The sequence below is a fragment of the Natator depressus genome, chromosome 4, assembly GCF_965152275.1.
Source record: "Natator depressus isolate rNatDep1 chromosome 4, rNatDep2.hap1, whole genome shotgun sequence".
Classification (NCBI taxonomy): domain Eukaryota; kingdom Metazoa; phylum Chordata; order Testudines; family Cheloniidae; genus Natator; species Natator depressus.
In genome coordinates this window covers 13,585,130-13,612,785 of record NC_134237.1, presented here as the reverse complement: position 1 = coordinate 13,612,785, position 27,656 = coordinate 13,585,130, and the positions used below count along the sequence as shown (strand labels likewise).

Sequence of the window (27,656 nt, the reverse complement as noted above, 5' to 3'; positions counted from 1 at the left end):
TGCGACAATGTTTTAGCCCCATCAGGCATTGGGATCTCAACCCAGAATTCCAATGGGCAGCGGAGACTGCGGGAACTGTGGGATAGCTACCCACAGTGCAACACTCCGGAAGTCGACGCTTGCCTCGGTACTGTGGAAGCACTCTGCCGAGTTAATGCACTTAATGCACTTAGAGCATTTTCTGTGGGGGGACACACACTTGAATATATAAAAACGATTTCTAAAAAACCCACTTCTATAAATTCGACCTAATTTCGTAGTGTAGACATACCCTCAGTCATTTCTGCCACTAGGTCTATTAAAACTGCTAACAAATGTGGTGAATGGGTAGACTGCATACCAAGTGGCAAAGGGTATGTCTACACTGCAATGAAGAACCCACAGCTGGCCCGTGCCAGCCGACTCAGGCTCGTGGGGCTGTTTCATTGCAGTATAGGCTTCCAGGCTTGGGCTGGAGCCTGGGCTCCAGAACCCTCCCACCTGGTAGGGTCCTCAATCCTGAGCTCCAGCCCGAGACCAGAAGTCTACACAGCAAAGAAACAGCCCTGTAGTCCGTGCCCCATGAGGCCAAATCAACTGGCAGTGCCAGCCACGGATGTCTAGTTGCTGTGTAGACCCACCCCTAGTGCACATAGAGCCTTATAACAGGTAGAATGTTACAAAGAATGGAATCCCTTGCCCTGGGGAGCTTTTAGTCTAAAATCATGAGTGTACAATTCAAATCGGAACAAACACAGTGGTGGTTGATCATTATAGTTGGAAAGCTTTGAAGAAAAGATGCATTTCCAGGAACATTTTGAAGCAGGAAAGAAGAGTGCTTAGGGACATGAGTTAGTTGGCATGCAGTTCCAAGTGAAAGGAACAGCATGTAAGAAGGCAAAGAGACAAAGGAGTAGTTAATGGGTGGAAAGTAGGCAGCTGGAAGAGGGAGTGTAAGAGCTCATCAAGGAAGTGATGTTGGCAGGAAAGGAGTTGTGAAATATGTGATTGCTTTTTCCCCCTATTAAGGCACTGTCTGTGCTAAAATATAACAATTGAGGGACCCAGTTACAATAGTGAAAGTAATACCGTAGACAGGACTGAAACCCATACGTGGGGTAACGCTTTAGCAATACAGATTTCCTGCGTAGTGATATGTTGCAACTTTTCATCCTTGTCAGGGCAGGGACAGTCATGTCATACGTAGGCTCCCTGGCCTTTTTTTTTTTTTAATTATAGTGTGGATGGTGCTATAAAGAGATGGGCAGAGTGACAAAAAACAATACTGTTTGCTTGGCATTTTGGATGGGTTGGAAGGAGAAGAGGAAGGTAAGGGGAGGCCTGAAAACAGGAAATTTTACTAGTTGAGGTGGGAAATAATTTGTCCATACTCTGGTTCTAGCAGTGGGAGGAGAGTCCGTCTCATAGACGTTACGGTCAGAAGGGACCACGTGATCATCTAGTCTGGCCTCCTGCACATCGCAGGCCACAGAACCTCCTCCACCTGCTCCTGTAATAGACCCCTAGCCTATGGCTGAGTTACTGAAGTCCTCAAATCGTGGGTTAAAGACTTCAAGTTACAGAGAATCCACCATTTACACTAGTTTAAACTCGCCAGTGACCCATGCAGCAGAGGAAGGCAAAAAACAAAACAAAACCTCAGGATCTCTGCCAATCTGACCCGGGGATAATTCTTTCCTGACCTCAGATATGGCGATCACTTAGACCCTGAGCATGTGGGCAAGCCCCACCAGGCAGATACCTGGGAAAGAATTTTCTGTAGTAACTCAGAGCCCTCTCCTTCTAGTGACCCATTGCCCGCAGTTGGGGATTTTTGCTACTGGCAGTCACCAATGGGCCACATGCCATTGTAGACAGTCCCATCATACCATTTCCTCCATAAACTTATCAGGCTCAGTCTTGAAGCCAATTAGGTTTTTTTACGCCCACTGCTCCCCTTGGAAGGCTGTTCTGGAACTGTCTTTGGTTATAAGATAGAATGAAAGGCCTGAATGCAGTGGGGATGGAAAGGAGGCATCAGAGATTGACAGCAGTTTGACTAGTTGATGGTCACAAGAAGGATGCATGTTAGTAACATTGGTGTGATGGAAAGAGTTTTGAGTGGGAAGCAACTCAGTTTGGGTTGTGTTGCAGTTGAATTAACAAGAAGACATCAGAGTTGGAGATGTGAGACAAGACAGAGGATGATAAATTGGTGGATAAATCCTTAAGAGGAAGAGGAGCATGTTTGCAAATATCAGTAGTGCTCAGAGCAAACAGGCTTTTTAAATTTTAAACAATTCTCTTAAGTCTCAACTGTGTGGTGCTTTTGATTATTCTACGTGGGCTTAAATTGGAGCTTGAAGGATCAGCACAGTACCACCCAGAATCCTTGCTGTTCATATTTTGTTTTCATATGTACAATATTTTGCTTTTTTAAAGAGTCATTCTCCTGTATGTGTGTCACTTAGTTTCTGAACTGAATTTAGAGTTCCTTGTCTTTGAGAGAAGAGCAAATTACAAGCAAAGTACTCTTGGCATTTAATTGCCTGCCCTTCTTCTATTCACTCTTTTCTGAATGCAACAAAGGTACAACCTCCTTCCAGATTACGTGAGTCCTTAGAGCAAGTGAGGCTGTCATGACATTTAGTAATGCATTATAAGACATTAAGTAAACTATTAATGAATGTCTTCCAACAATGTTCCTTTTAAGGTTCATTTAACTAATTCAATATCAGGGCAGCATCAGCATGTGCCTGGTTATCTTCCTGTCTGTATATAGTTTTCCAACTTTGCCAATAAATTTTTTTAAAAAGCCTTTGGTCAATTCCGATAGAGAAAATTTTCCTCAACTAAAAGGCCTGAATGGTGTGCCTCAGGTTAAACTGGGCCACTGCCACTTGAAAAATGTAGCCCTTAAATTCCTTAGTTTTGAAGACCAAGGAAATAGAAAGATGATTCACTGTACTTAAAATAACTCTTGTTACCAAATACTGTCTTTTGATTTCTTCTAGATCCTAATTATCTCATGGCTAATGAACGCATGAACCTGATGAATATGGCTAAACTGAGTATAAAGGGGTTGATTGAATCAGCACTTAATCTGGGCAGAACACTGGACTCTGACTATGCACCTCTTCAGCAGTTCTTTGTAGTGATGGAACACTGCCTTAAACATGGCTTGAAAGGTAAGAATGTTACTCTAAATGCCTACCTGACTTCTCCTGTGTTGTGTATAGGGGATATGAATGCCAAGGATAGTCATTTTCAAAATCTAACTTTTTAATTGTAGGTACCAAATCAAACTAAATAAGACCGATACTATATTCCTACATTTTTCTTCAGTAAGCTCGTAAAATGATGTACCAGTTTTATAGGTAAATAACAGTACAGTCCCTTTGGAATTATACATTGCATCCTATGTGATAAATTAATCAGTCATGATTGATAATGTTATGGTGAATGCCAAAGGCATTCATTCCCATCAGCTATTTATTCTAGTAATAATAATGAAAAAATTGATCCTTAAGAAGCATAAGGACTGATGTCCTACAAAGACATGGTGTAAATGAAAATGACTTCAGAATATCATGTATTATGGAGTTTTGATATGTATATGGAGTCCTTGTAGTACATAAAATAAAATGGACTGCTTCTCCAGCATACCTGGGATATACTCAGCCACAAGGGGGACAAGGATTCTTAGGTGCCTTTACACTACCTTTTTGCCCCTCTGAACCTGGGTACTGCCAGGGCTGAACCAATCCCCATTGCAAGTTTGAGTAGCTTCAAGACTGCTCTAACTGATGCCAGTGAATGCCCATTCCCAAGGGACTGTTCTGCCAATCAGGATTGCTCAAGTGCATTGTGCTCCAGACTACCCACCGTGCCAGCAGGGCTAGAAACGGCTGATGTTGGACTGGCTACATCATCCCACAGTTAGGAGAATCCTCAGCTGCTTTTGCAAGGCAGCTTTAAAGTCCTCTTGTCCCTGCTGAAGTGCTGAGGATCTGACACAGTAGATTCCAGCACCTGATAAAAGAATACATTTTTTTCCTGCACCAAGCCAAAGAATTTGTGCTGTGCTCCTCAAAGGAACCAACACGGATGTGTTATATTATGTGGTATATGTAGGTCTTTTTTTCTTAACGTTAAGGAAACAGTTGGACTGGTGATGTATTTTTCAAGCCACTGTTTAAATTTACTTTTTCCAAAACCTAAATCCCAAATCTTCGAAGGTGTGTACGCAATTTTGTGCGTGCCAGACTTGCATAGTGGAACAACATTGTGCGTGCATACAAGTATAGATGGGCACAAATCCAAAATTACATGCCCAGTTGGCAGTTTGGCTTTAAAAGCCAACATTATGAACTACCAGCACACTGTGTTATTTTAAGTGAGCACTTTAAGTACATTACATGAGTTGAATGATCATTTGATTAAAAAAAAACTTAGCTAAAATGACCCCAACAGAAAAGACTTAAGAATTCTGAAAATAGATAGGAGAGGGATTTTGGCTTCCCTTTAATGGAGGGAGTTGCACAGAAAAGACCGTAACACTGGGAGGCCTAGCGTCTGGTCTGGTTTAAATATAATCTTGGAACGATGAACAGAGTCAGTCCATTTGATTTCATTTGACCTGTGATGTCATAAATTGCAAAAAAAAATCTGCTCATGGGCATAATCATGTGTAAGGAGTGTGGAGGGTTGTCTTTCACAGATTCTTGTAATTTTTAAACCAATTTTGTTCAATGTGCAGTTGACTAGGAACTGTTGCTGAATGATTGGTGAGAAAATTACTTCCTCAGGAAACTTATGATTCCCTAACTTTCTGTTCCTCCTCATGCATTAGAGATGTAGTATTGTTCCTCTTGCTTACTGTAGCACTATGAGCTTTTCTCATTAGTTTTGTTACGTTTGTAAACTTTAGGGGTTGTGTGGCTTAAACCTGAAGTGCACTTTTCAAAATGGGCAAGCAGTGTGTATTTGACTTTAATAATCTGTGTACCTAATCAAATGCTAAACAGTCTTCACGGATTTTTTTTTACTGCCTTTATGAAATGTTATTACTTTGTTGAAGTGAAAATTGCAGTTGCTCTAAAAAATGGACAGGAGGTTGTATAAATTCCCTGCAGCTTCTATAAGTACCTCCTGCAAAGCTATTTTAGTGGCTTACAGTAGGTACTTATTGAATTAGTAATTCTTATGCTGGCTATAGTAGCAGTATGCTTGGGGGAATAGTTTTCCTGTTTTATAACAGTAGAAGAACATCAGCATTGCAAAGTGCAGGTTTAGAAAAATTAACTTGTCCAATCAGTAGTGAGTGAAAAAAACATCCATCATGAGTGTGGATGTCTAAGCTATTAACTTCTGCTTTCAAGTTAGAAACGGAAACAAACTAGTTAGGGTTTTGAAAATAACCATCCAAAAGTAACCTGTGTATAAATCAACACAGTGTTGTCTGCCCAACTCTGCAGAAAGACTGCTTCCTTGCTTCAAGTGCTGTCCATACCTTTGGCGTTAACGAATTTTGGATCAGTTTCAGTGCTGCTGTTCAGAATCCTATGAATAGTTGTGAAATTGTCAACCAAATCAATTGCATGCTGTTGCTGCTTGAGAAAGCTATGAGCAAGGGTGGAGGCAGGCGTTGGGGAGAGGCTATAGGAGGAGTAGAGCAGTGAAGACCCTACCCTTGTGAAGGAGTGTTGGACCCTGCACAGAAGAGTAAAGAACCCAAGCTTCTCTCTTCCAGTAGCTAGAGGGGATGGAGTTGTTACTTACTAGCAAGATGCTGATCTGACAGATGACACCACCCCACACCCAGAAGAAAGGCCCGTGACAGCATCCTGGTAGAAATTCTAGCCCAGCAGCTGCTATTGGTGAAGACGCTAGGGTGCTCACCTGTATGTTGTTCTGGGTCTCACAGGTGGGCCCCCAGGTACCATATTTGGTATCTGCCTTTGCTTAGGAAGTGTCTGTTTCAAGCCCTGAGCAAGTGCAGTGTCCTTAAACAAACATACATACATACATACATACATACATACATCTCCTATGCTTGAAAACATAAAAAGCAATCAGTCACACCCGGGGCAAGTAGTAAGTATAATTTTCTGGTTCTGAATCGATCCCTGAACCCAGCTGTTTACAGGAAGTTAAATATAAATTGCAGGAGAGCATTGTCAGTAATAATTCTGAAACCAGAACTTTCCAGAGGTCTGGACTAGAGCACCCTCCTGTAGCAGATTGTGGCATGACTGGCACACCTGCCTCAATTCCCCACTAGAGTCCCCAGAAATAGTCCATGGAGTCCTACCAAGAATAAAGATAGTCCTTGTGGGGTTCATTTATTACAAAAGTTCCATGAACATAAATCCATAACCAAGATCGCACAACCATAGTCCAGATTTCCCCAGCCTAGTCCAAACGGTACATTCAGTATACAGCTCCAGTGTCCTTCCCCAAGCCTCGGCTCTCCAGCTTATCCCCTCCAGCTGGTGTGCAACCCTGCTCTTCCTGGTGGGAACCCCCACAGCCTCTGTGCTGGGAGCATCTTACTCCCCCAGCCCTGTCATGGTTCCTCTGGGTCCAGGTCTCTGGCCCCGGAGGTGTCAGTGGATAAACTGCACGGCCCTTCCACCTGATGTGCACTCCTGCCATCAGCCCTCTCCAGCTTAGAGCCAGCAGGCAACTCCCCCTGCTGCTTGCTTCTGCCTTCAGCCTCTTCCAGTGCTCACTCTCTGGCTTGAGGACACCAGATAGCAAACCCTCTTGCCACTCTCCCACCTTCAGCCTTCTTCCAGGTCCCAAACCTACAGTCTCTCTGAAGGCCCTCCCAGGGAAGAGCTCTCTGCAGCTTTCCTGAGAGACCCTCTCCCAAATGACTCTCACCAGGGCTTTCCCTGACCTTACAGCCCCCAGGTGTCATCTTGTGCTCTTAATTTGTCAAATGCAGCCCCTGCGCGAGCATAGGAGAGCTGGCCCAGCTTCATTTACTGGGCTAGACACCCTGGGTCAGTCTCACTTCTGCTTTTAGTTTCACTTTGAACAAATTTGAGAATGTATTTAAGACAGTACAGATGCGGGAGAAACTAATAATCTATTTATATCTTCTTGTTCTAGCCAAGAAGACTTTTCTTGGACAAAATAAGTCATTTTGGGGACCTCTGGAGCTGGTAGAGAAGCTTGTTCCTGAAGCTGGAGAGATCACAGCAAGTGTTAAAGATCTGCCAGGGCTTAAGTAAGTGAAATCCTGGGTATGTCTACACTTCTTCAGTAAAACACTCACAGTTGGCCCATGTCAGCTGACTCTTGCTCACAGGGCTCAGGCTGAGGGGCAATAAAATTGCAGTGTAGATGTTCAGACTGAGGCCTGGGTTCTGGGACCCCCTCAAGCGGGGAGGGTCTCAGGGCTCCAGCCAGACCCCTAAAATCAACACCCCACAGCCTGAGCCCTGCAAGCCTGAGTCAGCTGACATGGGCCAGCTACATGTGTTTTATTGCAGTGTAGACCTGACCCCTGATCTGTTGCTTTCCAGGCAGAATCATAGGGTTAGAAGGTCTAGTTGAACCCCCTGCCAAGATGCAGGATTTGTTGTGTCTAAACTATCCAAGACAGATGGCTATCCATCCTCTTTTTGAAAACCTCCAAACGAAACATACCCAGTTCTTTCAGCCTTTGCTCATATGGCTTGCGTTCCGTCCCTTTGATCATCTTCATCTTTGTCACTCGCCTCTGGATCTTTTCTATACATTGGTGACCAGAAGTGAACATAGTACTCCCAGCTGAGGCCTAACCAGCGCTCAGTAAAGCAGTACTATCACCTCTGTGACTTGCATGCTATGCCTCTGTTAATGCAATCTAAAATTGCATTTGCGCCCCCCCCTTTTTTTGGGGGGGGGGGCAACAGCATTACATTGTTGACTCAGTACTGTAGGGTTTAATTTTAAGTAAGAGATGAAAGTGAAAGCAATTAATAGGGCTTTATCTGCAGCTTCTAACCAAAACAAGCAAAGGAATTAGTGGTGGAGAGGATGTTTTCTCATTATAAAAGAGCAAGGAGGCTTCCTGAAGAACTGCACACTTAGTACTGGAAATAAATGAATGATATGTGGAGGGACCAGAAACAGGTCTTATTGAATCTCTTTCACTCTAGCTCAAGAAAAGTGGTATTAAAGAGGGAGAACATTAGATAGGAATTTTCTGTGATATCTTGGAACACTGGAGATAGAGGTTGATCGACTTTTTTTAAAAAATCCTTTTCTTTTAATTTAAATAAATGGAAGACTTGGTAGTGACCAAAAAGGCAAACAAGATGTTAGATTGCATTCGGAGACAGAATCATTCTGGAAATATAGTACCTTTATATTACATAGCCACCTAAGATACTGTGTTCAGTTTTGCTTCCCCCTTTCAAAAAGAATCGAGCAGAAATAAAAAATATCTACAGAAGTGCAACAAAAATGAATAGAGGCTTAGGAAAACTTCCCCATGAGGAGGGACTAAGGATTAAGACTTCTTAGTTCAGAGAGGAGATGAATAGGCGACATGAGAGGTACATAAAATAGCAAATAATATAGAGAAGGTGTCTCCTATATTCATAACAGGCTGTAATCCTGAAAGTTGTTCCACGTGAATAGAGTCTCATGCCCCTGGATTTCACTGAAGCTCTATGCAGAGTCTGCCTGCATGGTACAGCTTGTAGGATCAGAGTGCATTATTTACTGTTTCGTTTTATAAAAGACCAAGGGGATAAACAATAAAATTAAAAGGCGACAAAATTAAAACAGATGAACCAAAAAACCCCAACCTTTGTACACATGTAAACTGATGGCTTTCATTGCCACAAAATGTCACAAAAGCCCAGAGCACTGTAGCATTAAAAAAGAAAACATACAAGGATAACAAAAATACCTTAGGTTACACTAACTGGAATAAGGAAATGAAGTCCTCCACATGCTTCCTGATACAAGCCAGTTGACTAAGTGCTGGGAGGTGAAAAATAATTTCCCTCTAATCATTCTACTGTTTATATGGGTGGTTTACACCTTCCTTTGAAGCATTGGGCACTGGCTGCTCTACAGCATACCAGATTAGGTGAGCCATTACTCTGATCCAGCATGTCAGTTTCTACATTTCTAAAACCATGTACGTTCCACCTGCTGGCCAAAATGGGGGAAGGAAGAAAGTGTGAAAGATTAACTATCAAAACCAGAAAACATTCTTGTTTGATATGTTCAGAACTTCACCTAGCATTGAGAGAACCATATTTAATCAATACTACAAATCCTCTGTTCAGTTCTTCAACAGGCTGAGGATTGGTTACCTGAGAGAGATTTGGGCACCCACACTGTGTTAAAATCCAGAATGAGTGTGGCTGAATTCTTCTATTAACTTGCCTAATATGACAATTGCATTTGATCCCTTTCTATATCCATGCCCCGTTACTTGATTTCTCTGAATGTTTCTGATAATCTTTGTCTAGATAAGTATTGCTAGCTCTTTGCAGAAACAGCACCCAAGAGGATTAAAAAGGGAAGATAGGAAAAAGACAAATGATTGCAGGGATAAACACTGTATGTGGGCACTTGCAGTTGCATACCCAAATTTCCACCTACAGTAATTGCTGAAAGCTGCAACTTTGAGATAATGTGTAGATTCCAGAGATTTCAAGCAGAGTAAGACATTCAAGGTTTGTGTGAATATATGTATTATAACATGTGAGTAATTTCTTTGTTTTGTTTCTGGGCTTTGGTAGGACGCCTGCAGGTAGAGGAAGAGCCTGGCTTCGCCTGGCCTTAATGCAGAAGAAGCTTTCAGAATACATGAAAGCTTTGATTAACAGAAAGGATCTTCTCAGGTGAGCAATTCTTTCTCTCTTGAATCTGAGAGTTTCGTTTTATTCTCTGTCCTCAAGTGATGTAGATCCATTGCACTCAAAGGACATTTTATAATGCATTTTTATTACTCTGCAACACTGGAATAACAACTATACTTGTAGTTTTGATTTGGGACAGCGGCACTGGTGAAATCTAGAGCTTGTTTTGAGTGATGGGGAACTGTTCAGCTTTCTGCTTGTGATTCAAAAGCCATTATCTTCCACTGTTGTAATAACAGCATGCAAAAGATCCAAACATTTCATTTATTATAAAGAGGTGCTGTAACACAGGTAATTGGAGTAAGGGGTCTGTATAGTGGGGAGGCAGTGTTCAGTGGATAGGGCACAGGGCTTTGGGCAAGTCACTTCACTTCTCAGTACCTCCGTTTTCCCCATCCGTAAAATGGAAATTGTCACAGTGTGTGCCACTCACTGCTAGTCTGGCGCCACCTCCTGGTCCCTCTGGGGATTAGCTCTTGAGGTTGATGCCCTTTCTGTGGTTTGGACATCATCGCTCCGTCTGTCTCTGGTCTGCAGCTCCTCTCTTGCTCCAGAAACCTCAGTGTTGTCCTCTTCTTGACTCAGCCCTCCAGCTAGGTCACTCAGCGTTTTCCCCCCCTTCTGGGGTACAGTCCTGCAATTCTCTGTCAGTCCCACAGTGACCCAGGCAGTCTTCCCATTCCCTGGCTCTCTAATGCCACTTCCCCAGCAGTGGGTAGGACAGCCCGGGCCCACCCTCTATTCCAGCTTCCAGCCCAGGGACCCTACAACACGCAGCCAAAGTTGGCTCAGTTCCCAACATTGCTGTGTATTCCCTGGGCTGCTTCCTACTCTTCTGGCTTGCCCTTCCTTCTCCCAGGGTCTGCCAGTTTCACACTCCCTCCTTTCAGGGAGCAACTGCTGGCTGTACACCTCTGCAGCCTCCCAACCCTCTTCCCAGGGAGTGACTGTCCTTTCCCAGGAGCCCAGCCCCTGTCTGTTGCCAGCTTCCTGGCTTTGTAGACCCTGCCTCTTTCTTCCCAGCTGAGCCTGTTTACAATCGATCCCTGCTCCCTGGCTTTTCCTCCAGGTGTAGGCTATGGAGTTATTAGGCGTATGTGGCCACCTTACCTCTTTCCAGTCCTATACGTGGTGGACACTCCATCACAGCAATAATGATACTTTGTAAACTGCTTTGAGATCTATGGATGAAAAGTGCTAAGTAGTATTGCATAATTGCCTGCATATTTTTCTTTGTTATGAGGTTTTAGTATTTTTGGCTTTATGAATATTCATTTTTTAATTCCTTCAATTATCTTGAGTGTGGGTGGAGAAGCTTGAAATTAACCTTAGGAAAATGTAGGGTGGCCTAGTGTCAGATGGGAGGTTTATAACAGAGAAAAATTAGGGTATGTAACTTTTTTAAAGTTTAATATTCGCTTAGCATTCATGACTCTTTTGCTTTTAAATTGAAAAATAATTGAGTGCTACATTACCTCAGTCAAAGCTGGAAACCTGAGATCTGTCTGCAGTAACTTACCTTTGCAGGACATACCTACAGAGCTACCAAGCCTCCCTTACGTTGGGCCTTTGTCTCACATTCATGGCTTAGCAAGTTGAGAGGTTCCCCTTTCTAGATCTCTCTCAGGTCAGAGCAGCAGTATGTTGATAGAGCCGTGTCGGCTGTACGGCTGATGTATAGACTGTCCGCTAGCGGCCAGCCGTCTAACCAGATATGAGGGGAGGGTGTTAACACTTTATTGTTGTCTTAGAAGGTCACAGGGCAGGAGTGTAGTGGGTAATAGAGCTCATGCCAATTTATCTGTAAGTGTCTCTTCAAACTCCAACTTGTTTTTTAAAGGTTTGAGTGATGTAATACTGTCTCTTTTGGTGCATCTTGCAGTGAATTTTATGAGCCTAATGCTCTCATAATGGAAGAAGAAGGTCACATAATTGCTGGCCTCCTAGTAGGGTTGAATGTCATTGATGCAAACTTCTGCATGAAAGGAGAAGACTTGGATTCACAGGTATTGGATATTAATAATCGGAATAATCCCTAGCTGTTGTAAGTATTTCTGGGATGAATTGCACTTACTAGACTTATGCTGGTTTTTGATTGTATAGTTTTCGATTATACCAATTTAGTTAAACAAAGGGAATGCTGTAAGTATTTGCTTCTGGAATTGTATTGGCTACAAACGGTGACACTGGGTTTTGCAGGATAACAAGTGTGTGTGTCTTATTTGCTGCTGTTTTTTATTCTACCTTTCTCCTCAGTATTTGCCATTGGAGGTGACCCTTTTGTACTTGGTTTAGTCATTTAGATGTAACATCTCTTTTACATAGAAGTGCTGTCAAAACACTTTCCACCGCTACCTACTGTGCCGTGATGGTCTGTCTCGCACTCTGGCAGAGTCCCACTGCCCTCTGTTCCCTTTGTTCGTTTTTTTTAAAATGACCAGCCTGAGAGACCATCCCTTCTGTTTCTCTTTGCTGCTGCTCCTCATTGTGACCTGCATACAGGTCACAAACAGCAGAGTGAAACTTAGTACCAGGCCAAGGAGGAGGAAGTGAAAACTGAGAAATGAAGCTGGGGAAGAGAACTGAAAAGAAGGGGAATGCTGCTCTGACCGGGGTCAGGAGTATTAGTTTTTCTAAAAGCGTGTGTCAGGAAATCGTTTATAGCCGTTAACAAGAGGGAAGTAAGTTAACATGCATGCCTGATTCAGCTTACGTAGCTGGTGTGTATAGGAGTGTGTTGATCAAGATCTGCTGTCCTTCCCTCCTTCCAGTACTCCACTTGCATTACAAAGGGTAGCAACTTGACCTTCTACTTGAGCTCATCCTTGTTTTTATCAGTCTGGGTAGATTGTTGGTATAGTGGATTTATCCTAGATTATAAATCAATGCATTGATCTTATAAACAAACCAATGACGCTGAAATTGTGTAGGTAAAAAGAATAATATTTAGGTAGAGTGTTAGAGCCATATGTAAAATACTAAAATCTTCCTTTGTAGGTTGGAGTTATTGATTTTTCAATGTACTTGAAGGATGGGAACAGCAGTAAGGGCAATGAAGGGTAAGTACAAAGGGAAACGTGTGTCCTTTTTTGAAGAGGGGTTACTTGTTTGGTTTTTGAGTAGTATTACAAGTTGACCCATAATCCTGTAGTTTTAATTAAAACACGGCAGTCATGCTGAATTCCATTTTTGTTCTAATTATAGTTCTGGGATGGAATTCAGAAAGCTAACAAAGGAAAGAACAGGAAAGTATCCAGAATCTCAGGGGCAAGGGGTTGCATTTATTGACTTAACCAGCAATTAAATCAGAGAGCATTTTACAAAGCAAAATGGCTCAGTGATCAAACTTGTGGTAGGCCATTTTCTAGAGCTCTTTCAATTTAAGAGCTATGTGGTTTGGAATTTTCTTTTTCCAAACAATTATATGACCAGTAAGAGAGTCTTCAATCTCTAGCATCAAAGGGGGATGCATAAGAAATAAATCTCCCATTGTGTATATGAACCAGATTATGTTTATCGGATTAGTTTGAGTTCTTGTACCTGCATATATGCAAGTAGATGTATAACACTGTATAGGAACAGGAGATGGAAAAATACAGGAACATATAATACATACAAATATGACTTTCTGTACTTCTGAAATTCATTAAATCCTCTTCTTCATTGATCAGAAGTTCTATCATTTTCTATTCATTTGGTGTTACCTTGATTCTTCAGAGTGAAAGTTTGCGCTTTCCTCTTGTATTTGTCATTTTTGAAAAATAATTTGTTTTTATTTAACTTTTCATGCTGGAAATGCATGAAACAAAGTCTGTTTTCAGCTTTTGTTGAGTGGATCGTAGGGGGATGACTTTGTTTTGTAAGCTTGAAGGCAGTACGCAGAGCAATACTGGTACTTGTTTGTTTGAGTTTTCTCTTGCTAATCAAAATGTCTTCCTTGATTGATTGGGCATTCAATTGTGCAAATTATACAAACTTTGTCCTGCTAAAGGCTGTACTGACAACTTGTCCAAAGTCCAAGGGCTGTAAGTAATTTATATACAGGCACAGATCACAACTGCTCTCATCTTTCAATATATGGATGTGTCACATGGAGGAATTCACGCTCAGTCCTGTAGACTCCATCACAATCCAAATAGCTGTTTTCTCAGGTACAGATAGTTCTTAGATAGCAATGTTGTCTGCACGGACCTGTGTGCTCTGAGAACTTTAAAGATGAATATCTTTGACCTTAGAATCTGAAGTGAGAGATGGGAGCAAAGAGAAATTGGTTTTTCTCAGTCTTCTCCCCTTCATCTGCTGAATGATCCCACTCTATATTCTTCTTTTGGCCCCATATAAGCATTTTGAAGTGACAGCATGCCTGTGTTACCTCTGCCTCAGACAGTCCCTTCATCATGGAACCACTTTAGGCTCCATGCTAGGAATCCCCCCCCCCCCCCTTCAACGACAACCTAAACAGGTCAAGATGGTGGGGACGTTCTTGGTAGGGAAGGTTGGATCAGGTAGAATGAGCTCTGCTTGGTAGTCCTGGCCTTTCTTCCCAGTGGTAACAGGCCTTCCCTTCTGTAAAGAACAATTGTCCCCTAGAGGCCTCAGGAAACACCACAGAACTGACCAGTATCTGAAGGATTAAAGATGAGCTGGCCATAGGAATGGCTAAAGCACAGCCCATAGTCCCATGAGACAATCGTTGCTTGTAGGTTGGGAGAGAACTGTATATCAGGAAACACTGACTATTCACTGTGTCTGTTTTTCAGAGATGGTCAAATAACTGCTATTCTGGACCAGAAAAATTATGTAGAAGAACTCAATAGACACTTAAGGTAACAAGTTCTTTTCTATTATGGTATGATGTAAGAGACATAAAGTGGTGGTTATATTTATTTTTAAAGTAACCAGTAGCTTTTTCTTTTTAATTTGACAGTGCCACTGTAAACAATCTGCAGGCAAAGGTGGATGCTTTAGAAAAATCCAACACTAAACTTACTGAGGAGGTAGGTGTAACAGAAAAGGGTGCATCTTTATTGCCGGTGAAATCCCGAATTAAGGCGGAAGTGATACCTGATTCCTGAATTAAGTTGTAATGACTGTCTGTTAAAGGTGAACTGGAAAGCTGAAATGAAAACTGAGTTAAGCACAGGATCATGTTGTTTGTTGCCACTAACTAGGCATGAAGGACCCTCAGCAAAAGAATGCTTTTTAAAATTAACTATTTAAAAAACAAACAAACATTTTCTCCTCTGAAATCTGATTGATACTTTCTGCTTATGGAAGGCATCAGAATGTGTCCCAGAATGCATTGTATGAGACATCTTGGCTTGCTACCACACAACATTTTGATTAAAAAACAAAACAGAATGATACAAAATTATCATGGTACGCATTAAATGGATTAAAAACTGGCTAACTGATAGGTCTCAAAATGTAAATGGAGAATCATCAAGCAGGTGTGTTTCTAGTTGGGTCTCACATGGATCAGTTGTAGACCTTTAGCTATTTACCTTTTTTTTTTTTTTTTTAAATGACCTGGAAAATAAATCACAAAATCATCACTGATAACGTTTGTAGATGACCCCAAAATTGGGGGAGTAGTAGATAATGAAGAGGACAGGTCACTGATAAAGAGTGATCTGAATCGCTTGGTAAACTGGGCACAAGCAAACAATGCGTTTTAATGTGGTCAAATACAAAAGTATATATCTAGGAACAAAGAACGTAGACCATGCTTACAAGTCAGAGGACTCTATTCTCGGAAGCAGAGACTCTGAACAAGTTGTGAGGGTCATAGTGGATAATCAGATAAACATGAGCTGCCAGTGTGACACTATGGCCAAAAGGGTTCATGTGTAAACAGGGGAATCTCGAGTAGAGAGGCTATTTTACTTCTCTGTATTTGAACTGGTGTAACTGCTGCTGGAATAAAAAGTCCAGTATGGGTGTTCACAATTAAAGAACGTTGTTAAATGAGTGAGAGTTCAAAGAAGGAGCCACAAGAATGATTAAAGGATTAGAAAACCTGACTTAGACTTGAGGAGCTCAAACTGTCACCTTATTTAGCTTAATGAAGAGAAGGTTAAGGAGTGACTTGATCAGAGTGTCTCAGTACCTAGGTAAAGTACAAATTGTGGATAATGGGCTATTCAGTGTAACAGACAAAAAGGCTTGACAAGATCCAAGGGTTGGAAGTCAAAACTAGACCCATTTAGACTGGAAATAAGATATAATTTTTTTAAGGTGAGGGTAATTTAATCACTGGATCAATTTATCAAAGATTATGGTAGATTCTCCATCACTAGCAATTTATAAATCAAGATTGGATCTTTTTCTGAAAGATACTCTCTTGTTCAAACAGGAATTATTTGGGGGAAGTTCTGTGGCCTGTGTTATACACGAGGTCAGACTAGGTGCTCTCAGTGGTCCATTCTGGCCTTGGAACGTGTGAATCTATGAATATCTTCAGTGAACTGGGAATTTATGAAGAAATTTTCAGAGGATGTTTTGCTTAAAAATGTATTTCTTTGGTAAATATCTGCTTCTGTAATCAGCTCTTACTCGGTGTTGTCACAGTGTATGTTGAAATGTAATGATGACTTTTCCTGTATCTGCTGAAAAATTTGCTGAATATAAATAAAAATGTGTCACTCTGCAGAAAACCCCCACAGACTGGTCACTTAGGTCAGTCAATACACAAATCTAGGTATATTTTTTTTTTCTTTCCTTTTCCATTTTTTCTTTGTAGTTCATCTTAAAGCCAGAAATGCATTCTAATCTTCCCCGTTCTTCTACAGGCCTCCTGTATGACTTTGGACAAGTCAGTTAATCACTTTCCCTCCATTTCCCATGTAAAATGGGGAATAATGAGTTTGGACTCTTGTCTTTTGTCTGTTTAGATTGCGTGCTCTTTGGGATGTAGCCTCTCTTAGCACAAAGGGAGTCTGATATCAGTTAGGATCTCTAGGTACTATGATAATACAAATTAAAATACTCTCTGAAAAAGGACAATAATGGCCTTACATTTTCATGTTTTGCTTACTCCAGATAGCTTTATACATCCGGTTAGTAAACAGTTCCAAAGATACATATTCAGATGGTCCTGTTACAAATGTAAAAAGTTTTGCAGTCTTCTCCTCTGGCATCCAGTTTCACTAATGGAGATGACTGTATCTATTCATGTGGGGAGGGAAGAAAAGTTGTTATATTGTGCAATTAAAAACTGAGTACTTTAAAAGGCAGCATGATTATGCTGCTTTTGGTTATACTTTAATAAATGGCCTTTTGTTTAAAGCCTGCAAAATTCACATGCTCTGCCAATCAAATGTATTCATATCTCCTACCAAATTAATTGCAGTACTTATCAAAGTATTTGTTGATAAACAGTTTATTTTCTGGTCACTCAGTGGAGTCTCCATACTGGTTAAAATAATAACTGACATTGTAACAGCTCTGCCCACCAAAACTATCTGCAGCACACAGCTAATTAATTGTGTTGCTTGTCATATCAATTCATGCGTTTTGCATGAACTGTACAAAAGAATCATGGTCTTGTCAGGATCCTCTGTATTAAAATAAGTAATCTATTGGTCATGGATGTCTTTCTCCCAGGAATCCCAACAGGGAGTAGGACAAAGAGCCACTGCCCCAAGTAGGCCAGTGAAGATCTTTCTACTGTTCAGATTCTCATATCGCACCCATCACTGTCTTATCTGAGTGACTGAGCACCTTGGTATCCAAGTGATGTAAATAGCTGTCCATCCAGCCAAGTGAAACATCAGTGTCTAAGTTACAGTTCTTTGGTTTTGTTTACAGCTTGCAGTTGCAAACAACAGGATTATAACACTGCAAGAAGAGATGGAACGAGTTAAAGAAGAAAGTTCTTACCTCTTGGAAAGTAATCGTAAGGTCAGTGTGTGTATGTTATGAATCTTTTTTTTTTTTTAAAGTGAGAATCTCACTTACTTATGCCATTGACACACTCATTACTCAATCCGATCTTTTTTCTAAATTCAAGGGGAACTCCATAGAACTGTTTCAAAGTTTTTACTTAACCAGATAAAATATGTTGGTATCCACTATGGAATCTATTTCTACCTTTGGAAATTATAAAGAGATTTTATCCGACTTTATGAATTGTTCCTACTTAAAATCCTATTATCTACATCCTGCAAATGGCTAGACTGATTATACATTATTGCATTAAATAACGCGTGTTGGCGGAGGGAAATAGTAATGTCACAAGGATGTTACTTGCTGCATTAACTTAGTGAAGACTGTCAATGTTTGAAAACGGCAGAAGCAAATTGACAAATATGATGATTCTGATAGTTTGATTTCCATCTGATTTGTTCTCTTAACTCTAGGTGACTAAGCAAGACAGAACTGCAGATGGACTTGCACTGAATGAAGCACGAAAACAGTTAAAGGAGGAGACTCAGCTACGGCTGGTAAGCTTGGTCTAAACTCAGAATTCGGTAAAGTATTAATATTTTATATAGTCATTCGTTGTCTAACAATTATCTTTTGCAAAGGGTATGTGTTATGGTCCAAGATGCAAGTAAAGGTGATAGTATTCCAAAATGCCTTGCTTAATAACCATTAATAACCTTGCCTAATAACTTCATTTTGTTTTAAAACAAAAATCTACCAGAAGTAATTATCCTGCTTCACAGCAGAATACTTACCAGATTTGGGTCAACATCACACAAAACAGGCATTGAGCTTCTATTTTTGTATTTAAGAAATGTAAATGATATCCTTGAGCCTACAACATGGACACCTGTCAACTATGGTTATACAGCACATGAGATAAGGGTGTGGAAAATGGTTGAAAGGGGTATTATTGTGAAATAAGAGGTCTGCAAACATTTCCCTAATGACAAATATAAATTTGGCCCAACTTGAGCTTTCTGATTGGTTGCCAGTGAAGTCAGATACATAGCCGTAATACTTAGCTGTAATGGCATCTGTTTTCCTTAATTTAATTTCTAAATTCTATTTATAATGGCAATAAGATATTCGTAATGCAACATGATTAATAGTATGTGTTGATGGGGTGAAGGGCAGGGTGGATTATCACACATTAGTTCAGTTATGTTCTAGTCAGAAGACTGGTTATGAAACATAATGTATGTGTTTCAGGATGTGGAAAAAGAACTAGAGGTGCAGATTGGAATGAGACAGGAGATGGAGCTGGCCATGAAGATGCTGGAAAAAGATGTTTGTGAGAAGCAGGATGCACTAGTGGCACTCAGGCAGCAACTAGATGATCTCAGGGCACTAAAGCATGAACTCTCCTTCAAGCTGCAGGTAGGGAAGGAAGCTAATGAAATGAAAAGGTCCCTTTGTAGATACGGCATGTAGGAACCAACTAGACTTTTTTTCTTATCAGAAAGTCATTCATGAGGGAAGAAGAGGGTCACTTGTATACCTTTTCTTTTCGTCCTTGCCCCATCCTTCCCCATCTCTTAATCTCACTATGGATTCCATTTGATTCCTTCCACGCTCAGCCTGCCTTGAGGCTGACCTTTCTAACTGAGGAAAGCTGAACGTGACTTGGTCTGGAAGTGGTAGAGTCTGTAGAAAGTCAGTCTGTTCTTGGATCCTTCATGTCATTGTGTGGTTTGCCAGCACTACAAGGCTGGCTCATACCTTTAAAAATAAAAATAAAAAAAAAGCTCACCAGATGCAGGGTCTTATGAGGAAAAAGCATCCCATGATATCTAAATACTTATCTGTTGAATAGTAAGACAATAATTTTCCCCTAATACATGGCTGTTTTGAGAGTTGTTGGGTAAGGATGTCTCAGCAGCATGCTACCAATCACCTGATGTTGTTTTTGGAGCAGCTTGCATAGCTGCTCAGGGTTCAGTAGTTCCACTTCTGTTCCCTTCTTAACATGCTAGAGACTGAGGAGATGGATCTTTTCCAACACTTATGGGAGATGGTGTGTGCGCAAGCTCCTTTTCTGCTGCATTTCACTTTTATTAGTGCAAATAACTGTATACAACAGTGTGTAATCTCCTTTCTCTAGACTGGAGCACATGTTTTAAGTAACTGTAGAAACAAGGAGGTCACAGCAACATTTTCAGAATCTGTAGCCTGTGGTTTTACTTCCTAATTTCATTTGCCAGTTTAGACTTGGGCTGCCCTCAGTCACATCCTATATGAGGTTTCCTTTTGTGTTCTCTACTGTAACACACAGAGTATCACTTGCTATGGTATAATGATAAAATGAAATTATTTGTATGGGTTATCATGGACAGAGACTTTCAACATCATAGTCCTTATAACTTCTGCTTCTAGAGGACCGCCTGCAGCATAACCAAAGTCAGTTCTAAAGAAAAGCTTTAATGACCAAAACTAAAAGTAAACATATATCACTGTAAAACTCATGTATGTATAAAAACAAAACCATGATAGCGTCTATCTAGTAAAATCTATTATTTTAATGTATACAGTTCCACTTATCACTGAAATCCACTAGAACAGACTACTAAGACAAAACCAGACAGCTAATGCCCAGAGAAATAAGTATTCAACTTAATTTCAAAACCATAAGCAGAATTAGCTGCCAGACGGTTGACAGTTCAGGCAACTGGCACTCTTGTGCCACACAGTTGATGGTGTAATATTGATAGATACTACATCAATCCATACCATGTGGTTCAGGTATGATACTTTATATATAAAATAAAATTGTTTGTTTACTTAGTCACTTACCAGGACATGGGGAAATGCTTGTCCACACTATTAATCTTTGCTTCCAATCTTTGCCCTTTGGATCACTCCTTCTTACATGTTTTAGCATCACCGATTCCATTTCATTTTCCAATGTAGTTTATTTCATATTTACCACTGCTTACTGAAGACATTAAGTAACTTTCCTTTCCAGAGTTCAGACCTGGGAGTGAAACAGAAGAGTGAATTAAACAGCCGTTTGGAGGAGAAGACAAATCAGATGGCTGCTACTATTAAACAGCTTGAACAAAGGTAAAAATGAAACTTTGTTGTTACAAAATATAAATGTGTCCCTGTGGTGTGTGGTATACTTTTGCAGGTGCTAAAATTGCATATTTTTTATATAAACTTGTTACATAGCGCTAAACAAATATGCCAGATAAGCTAAGTGCTATTCCTAAGAGTCCTTTATAGATATTTTTTTGAAACGTTAATATTACCCAAATTGCATTCAGTGGCCTAGGCCTGCTTTTAGCGAAGTCCATGGCAAAATTCCCATTGAATAGCATGGGAGCAGAACTGGGCATTACAACAAAGGGTCAAATCCTACTGCTCTTATTCACCTGAACAGTCCCATGGAAGTAAGTGGAACTATTCAGATGAATAAGGAGAGCAGGACTTGGCCCTAAAGCAGTAATTCCGTGATAGACTGGTAGCAAGGACATGTTTTGTGTGCTCAGGAAAATCCTCCATAAACGAGAACATCCTGCTAAAATATCAATTATTGTAGAAGCTTGTTTTATACACACAAACCGAGCATTCATAGTGTATATATAAAAGCTAATTATGGGTGTCCTTGTCAGCATTGTTGAATGTGAAGATGTAACACTGGGTAATTAATTGCCTATTGCTACTTTAAATAGGCCTGTACAGCACCACTAACACTGTACAAATGGATGACTCTCAGAAGCATACAGTCTATATTAGACACAACATGGTAGGGATGGCAATATGGTGGTGGGGGGCATGAAGGACAAGGATTACAACAGTCAGATCTGAAATATGCTTATGGGTACATAAGACTCGAGTTCTGTTTTTGAAACTATTCTATGTTAAAATTGGAACTTCCATCTCCATGAAAACTGAGACCCATGTTTGTTTCTGGGAGGTCTGAAGTGCAAGAAAGCGCAGTTAAAGTACCTTGGTGGGTGGGAGTGGAGAGGACTGTTTCTGGCACTAGGAGCGGGCAGAGGTGGCGGATGGGAACCATATCCATTAGCGCCATGAGGACACATTCTCAAACACCTATCCTAGTGAGACAGTGCTGACAGCCCACTACCAACTCTCACATAATTGGGATGGATTCTGAGGTCAGACATAAAACCACTCCCAGAGTAGGGCCTCAGGGGATTGCATCCTTTTTCTTTAACATCTTTGGAGCTGAGCTTCTTATAGTTGCTTTCACAGCGGGTTCAGCCTGGTGTGAACTGACTTCAAATGGAACTGTACTTATTTAGTCCAAAGTGTCTCCACCTATGCATCCATTCCCTTGTTATGATCCTGAATGATACGAGCGGGCACGAGAGGTGCATTTCCTAAAGATAAATGCTGTTTCATTTGGAAATAAAGTCAGAAGTAAGGGGAATAGTTAAGGTTTTTTTTTTTATAATTATTACCTTATTCAGTTAAAGGATGATTATTGTAGTGTGTGTAACTTTCATCAAACTCTTCTGAGGGGTTGTTTCTGTAGTCTTTTGAGTGGCTCTGAGGAATGTTTGCCTTTTCATAATGTATACAGACATATTCTATTGAATGTACTACAATATCTGTTCAGTTAACTGATTTGAACTTCTCTCTTACTGTCTTTATTTTTTTTTTCCATTTCCCACACATCATCATTCTGACATTTTTCATATAGTGAAAAGGATTTGGTGAAACAGGCAAAAACCTTAAATAGTGCAGCAAACAAACTGATCCAGAAGCACCATTAGGCATTTTTGCAACTGGTCACCTCACAACTCTGACATCGAAACTTAGTTATGAGGGGAAAAACCTTAAGAATAGTTAAAAGCAACTGTTAAAATGTTAATTGTCATTTAAAGTTAATTTGGAATTCGCTGAATTTTTAAAACCTTTGGGCTTTTTTTTTTTTCAGAGACAGAAAATTTGGTAGAAGCTCCCTAATTTGCCACATAAATTTTGTTAAACTACAGATGAGTTGGCCAATAAATACAGAAGGAAAGCTTAAGGAATGAGAGATTTGTGGCTCTGTACATACCTTTGATACGTACTGTATACAACACAAGTCTTCAACGTGAATGGGTACTAGATGTGTGGTTCTGTGCCAATATCCGATTGGCCAGTTCTGGGGAAGCCAAACTAGTTTTCTCTAGTTATGAAGTAGACAAAGAAAATGTGTCCCTGGAAGTAGTTGAAAGTAGTTACGTGCGTATTCCCAACCATTACCCTTTCACTTTTGTTCTTTGGGTTTAACAAATGGGCATTACATCTTAATATCTCATCACTATGAAGATCCAGTCCTCGTTAACCAAGACTGCTTGCAACAATTTTGTCTTAGTGACTTGGGGTGGGGAGGTAAATCAACCATAGATTCCTTTAAATTTCATGAAGACAGAATTGGTAACTAGATGTCTTAGAGTAACGTTACAGTAGAACCTCCTTATCTTTTCATTGCCTTCTACCTCTGCCATAATTCCCTCTAGAAATATACTGCAGTTCTTCCTAACTGAAGGAAGCTGAGGAGAGACCGTTGTTTTGTTGGTCTCTCCTCTTCCTAGAAAAGGAATAATTACACATTTTACAAAAATATTCTGCTCTTTATACGTTAGGATTAAAAAAAACGTGAGAGAGGAAGGAGTGGAACAAGTAGCAGTTTTTTGCTGGCCAGTCCTTGTCTCAGAGTAACTAGCCTATAACAAATAAAACAAAATAGCAGCCTTTCACTGTTACACTCGTTACATTTGCTTCTAAGTTTCTGTTGCTTGGTACAAATAGGGAATTTGCTGAGAGTTCTGGCAAAATAATGAAAGACCAACTAAAGCTTAGAAATGGTTCTGAATAGGAAAAATAATCATAAGCTTAATATCTCACTTCAAATTTTTTAAAACTGTAGATTGGAATATTGTAAGTTAGTGTCCTCTTCCCTATGGTTGCAAGAGGTCACCATGCTGGTCCCATACAGGCTTTAGGGTGTAAATAATTCTATAAATACTTTGCTTCAAGAAATCAAGTTTGGGTTTTTTCTATGTTTAATAGTTTTTTGTCCTTGTGAATTGCCTGCAAAAATTCTGTCTCATGTAAATTTCCCACTCTGTCATGTAGAATAGGACTCCTTGACACATAGTGGGAGACTTATATGACTATCATGCAGCTGGAAAAACTTAATTCACACTGGACATACTTAAAAATCTGTGAGGCTCAATCTTGCCCTCCAGTACACAGGTGGGTATCGCCCCTTAGCTTGTAAAATTGATGACTGCACAATGGCAGACTTTATAAGACTCCCTGGAAAATAACAACTAAGTATTTGAGGGTGGCTATTGAGTCACATGTCTGAAAACACAAAATTAACCTGTGACCTTTTATTCTGAACTTATTTGAATCATCTGCAGAATAAAAGCTTTCATTAGGGTACCCAAATGGCTAGTTAGGATTGTTACAACCTCCCCTACCCCCACCAAATTCTTCTTGTGGACAATAAACTTTCTCCTATCACAGTAATGCTATAGTAGGATTGAAGACTTAAATATCTGGCAACTTGTCTAATATTTGATCCAGAGTATAGGTTGCTGTGATGTAAATGCCTATGTGCTTAATCTGATGTGATAGTTGTGGAAGAGACCAGGAAAATGCACTAATTCTAAATATAGTAGATAACCTATGTTGCAAGTTCCAGTTACATATGTAAAGCTGAAATGTAACGTACATTAAAATAAAATTTGACTTAAAATTCTGTGTACTTGAGGTTTGCTTTGAATATGGATAAAATGTTTTATGTTTATCATCTTATAGCTGTAAACTGTAGTAATAGAATAAAAAACCTTGAAAATCAGAGTTTCTTCTGCCTGGTTCACCTACATTTTGTCTTTCTTTAGAATATTTTCATCCTTCCCATTGTTTTACCATACAATTTGTTTTCCTTTTTTTGGGTTTATTTTTGTTTGTTTAAATTCAGTCTTCCTCCCCACCATGGCTTTTGTTTTTTATCACAAGTTCATGTGGCTCAAATCCAGATTGCGACAGGCAGAGAGAGAACGTCAGTCTGCCAAGGAGGACAACCGGCTCTTCAAGCTGGAATTTGGTGACAAGATCAACAGTCTTCAGATGGAAGTGGAACAGCTCACCAAGCAGCGGTGAAGAGACTGTTTTCTAATGTATTTATTGGGTGTGCTTTCTCTGCCAGGTCAGAAATGTCTGGGAAAACCCATAGTAAATGGGGGAGTGTGTTTATTCTAGACAGGCGCAGAGTAACCTTAGAATGGGGAAGTGCTTCGATACGTTGTGGACCAAATTTTCAAATGTGGATATCTGAATTGCAAGTGCATTTTTGTTAAAACTTACCCCTTTTTTAAAGAAAATTACAAAATATGTAATCCGGAAACATGACAAGAATAATACAAGTCCCGTGCACCATCGAACGCTAAAAGAAGAAAAATCTTGTTACAAAAGCAGTCTGTGGAACACCCTGGGTGGAAATTAAATATAAAAATGTTCTCCAGGCATTTAAAAGCTCATAAAGAGAGGCTGGCAGTGTGCAGTTCTGCTCTAATAATGTCATTTGTATTATAGAATATAAACTTTAGAGAGAGAATAGACAGCAAACAATGTGATTATTCATAATCAGGAATGCTAGAGCTATTGTATCATCTACAGTTTCCTCTTTTTCACCAGTAAGTAAATCTACTATTTTAGGAGACTGTGACAATAAATATCCTTGGGCACCAACCTAATAAATAAACCTGTATTTTTTTAAATCCACAAACAGCCTTAATTTTGTTGGGAACCAAAAAAAGACCTGAAAGTCCAGGACAGAAAACTCAGCATGAAAAACTATCATATTCCTCTTCCAGAGTTGTCAGTTTACTAACATCAGGAAAATACAAACCCTTTTACCATGAAATAGAAGATGGCCTCTCATTTTGCATACACGATACATTCTCTGGCCCATGACAAGGTCACTATGAATCATCATTGGATAAAATATATTGTCTCCTACTGCCTTCTTTGACCTCTTTCTCTTTAGCAGACACCTTAAGGCAAAAAGAAGTGTGAGGGACCTCAATAAAGTGAAGTGATACAAAACAGAATGTTTACAGTGGGGAGGAGGGTGTGATGACTGATGGGGCTTTTATTAACGAATATATGTAAGGTCCCATTTGTGCACACAAAGGACATAGCTATTCCCACAAGCACATCATTTTATCTGCCCACATTTGAAAATTTTGCCAATAGTATAATTAGACTGCATCCAACAGGATGAAAAATGCTAGTCTTTATGTCTTTTCTGCTAGCAATATTATCAGATGTAAAAGCGGTTTTAGGTTGTGTCTACGCACACGTCACACTAATTTAACTAAATTGGTTTAGAAATTAATTCAGCTAAATCAGTGCAAGCACCTTGTGTGGACATTCTTTTATCACTGTATTTATATTTATTTAGTTTGATTTCTAAGTCAGTTTAGTTAATTAAGTTCAAATTCAGTTGGTAGACAAGGCCCTTGAGATAGCTATATTGGTAGTAAACTGCTTCCTTGAACTGGATTGCCATATTAGGAAACTGTTTTTTGTTCTGATGAGTTTTCATACAATTTTACGAGTAAGACCACTCTGACTTGTATGGTATTGAGTGCATCAGTGGGCACCGATCCATGTCTCAAGTGTTTTTTCACCCAGTTCTATTCCCTGAGGTCCTAGACGTGGTCTGGAAGCTTTAGGCTGTTATGTGCTAGCTACACCTGTATTTGTAAAAACAATTGGAGAGGTATGGGCACTGTTGGTGGAAATAGGGCATGCTTTTTTTAAGGAGGGCAGGATGCTGGTGTCTCTTCAGAGCGGTTGTTAGCCTCTTTCTCTAAAAATAATCCCTTGACATGGATTTTACCACCTATTGCCCTTCACTTACCTTGACTTTTGGAGCCAGGTTTGTTCCCTACAGTATATTTTCCTGTTCTGCCCAGTGTGTTTCTAAAAGTCCTGAGAGCGGGGATTTCCGTCACTTACGTTGAGTTCTTACCGATCTGCTCCGAGGGCTCTCTTGCAGTGTTCTGTAGTCTTCAGTTATCGTTCCTCCTGTTCAATGAGGAGGTGAGGCTGCTGGGGAAGAAAGTGGGTGGGCTATGCTGCCATCAGTACGCTGACAACATGCAGCTCTGCATCTCCTTTTATTGGTCCTAGATACCATGTTGTCACAGCTTTTCTAGTGCTTGGCCAAGACAGATTGGAATGAGAGCAAGATGAGATAAGACCAACCTGATTCTGATTGCTTGAGGAGGCAACTTGAATGTATGGGAGGATCCCCATTTTTGAGGGTCTGCGGTTGTTCACTTCTGACTTCTCAGCTGGTGTCAGTGACCTAAAATGATCTCTTCCACCTGTGCTTCGGCTGCTGATTACAATTTATTTCTCCCCAATATGAACTCACTGCTATCACCCATATCTTTGTCACCTCCGCTTTGGTTTACAGCAATGCTGGAGGGCTAACCTTGGAACCCTCCGCAGCAGCTGGTGTGCAAATCAGTGGCCTGACCGCTGAGTGGGCTAGAAGGAGTGTATTACGGTAGATTTCAAGGTGCTGATACCTATCTATGGAACAGTATATTATCTCTGCTTCAGCAACCTGAGCTCACACCTCACCCCATTTAGTACCATGGCACTATGATCAGCTGATCACTGTGATCTCTTGCTTAACAGTCCCTAGACTCAAACACTCGGGATTTGCTGACAGGGTACTCAGCAAAGAACCCTCTGCTTGAGAACTCAGTTGCTCCAACACAACCTAATTTTAATCTTCAGCCATGGTGGAAAGCACCCCAGTTACAAAGGTTTTGTGTGAGGGGCAGGAGGGGAAGCTTCTTTAAGGATGTCCCTGGAAATTGGTTGAAGATG

General features: G+C 40.4%; 1 protein-coding gene across 5 annotated transcripts in view; it reads left to right on the top strand.

Annotated features, from left to right (window-relative positions):
- The window catches only part of RUFY3 (RUN and FYVE domain containing 3), a 79,346-nt gene that overhangs the window by 36,041 nt on the left and 15,649 nt on the right, over positions 1-27,656 (top strand). For 3 of the 5 annotated variants that reach the window (XM_074950432.1, XM_074950430.1, XM_074950431.1), the window contains 12 exons: positions 2,994-3,167; positions 7,099-7,216; positions 9,735-9,836; positions 11,737-11,860; positions 12,852-12,913; positions 14,615-14,680; positions 14,782-14,851; positions 17,664-17,756; positions 18,215-18,298; positions 18,993-19,160; positions 20,746-20,843; positions 24,785-24,904. In XM_074950432.1, coding sequence (XP_074806533.1) covers positions 3,008-3,167; positions 7,099-7,216; positions 9,735-9,836; positions 11,737-11,860; positions 12,852-12,913; positions 14,615-14,680; positions 14,782-14,851; positions 17,664-17,756; positions 18,215-18,298; positions 18,993-19,160; positions 20,746-20,843; positions 24,785-24,904 — 1,265 coding nt within the window. In that variant the 5' untranslated portion in view covers positions 2,994-3,007. Of the gene's footprint in view, positions 1-2,993; positions 3,168-7,098; positions 7,217-9,734; positions 9,837-11,736; positions 11,861-12,851; positions 12,914-14,614; positions 14,681-14,781; positions 14,852-17,663; positions 17,757-18,214; positions 18,299-18,992; positions 19,161-20,745; positions 20,844-22,449; positions 24,371-24,784; positions 24,905-27,656 lie in introns of those variants that run through there. The other 2 variants (XM_074950433.1, XM_074950434.1) reach the window with 1 other exon arrangement.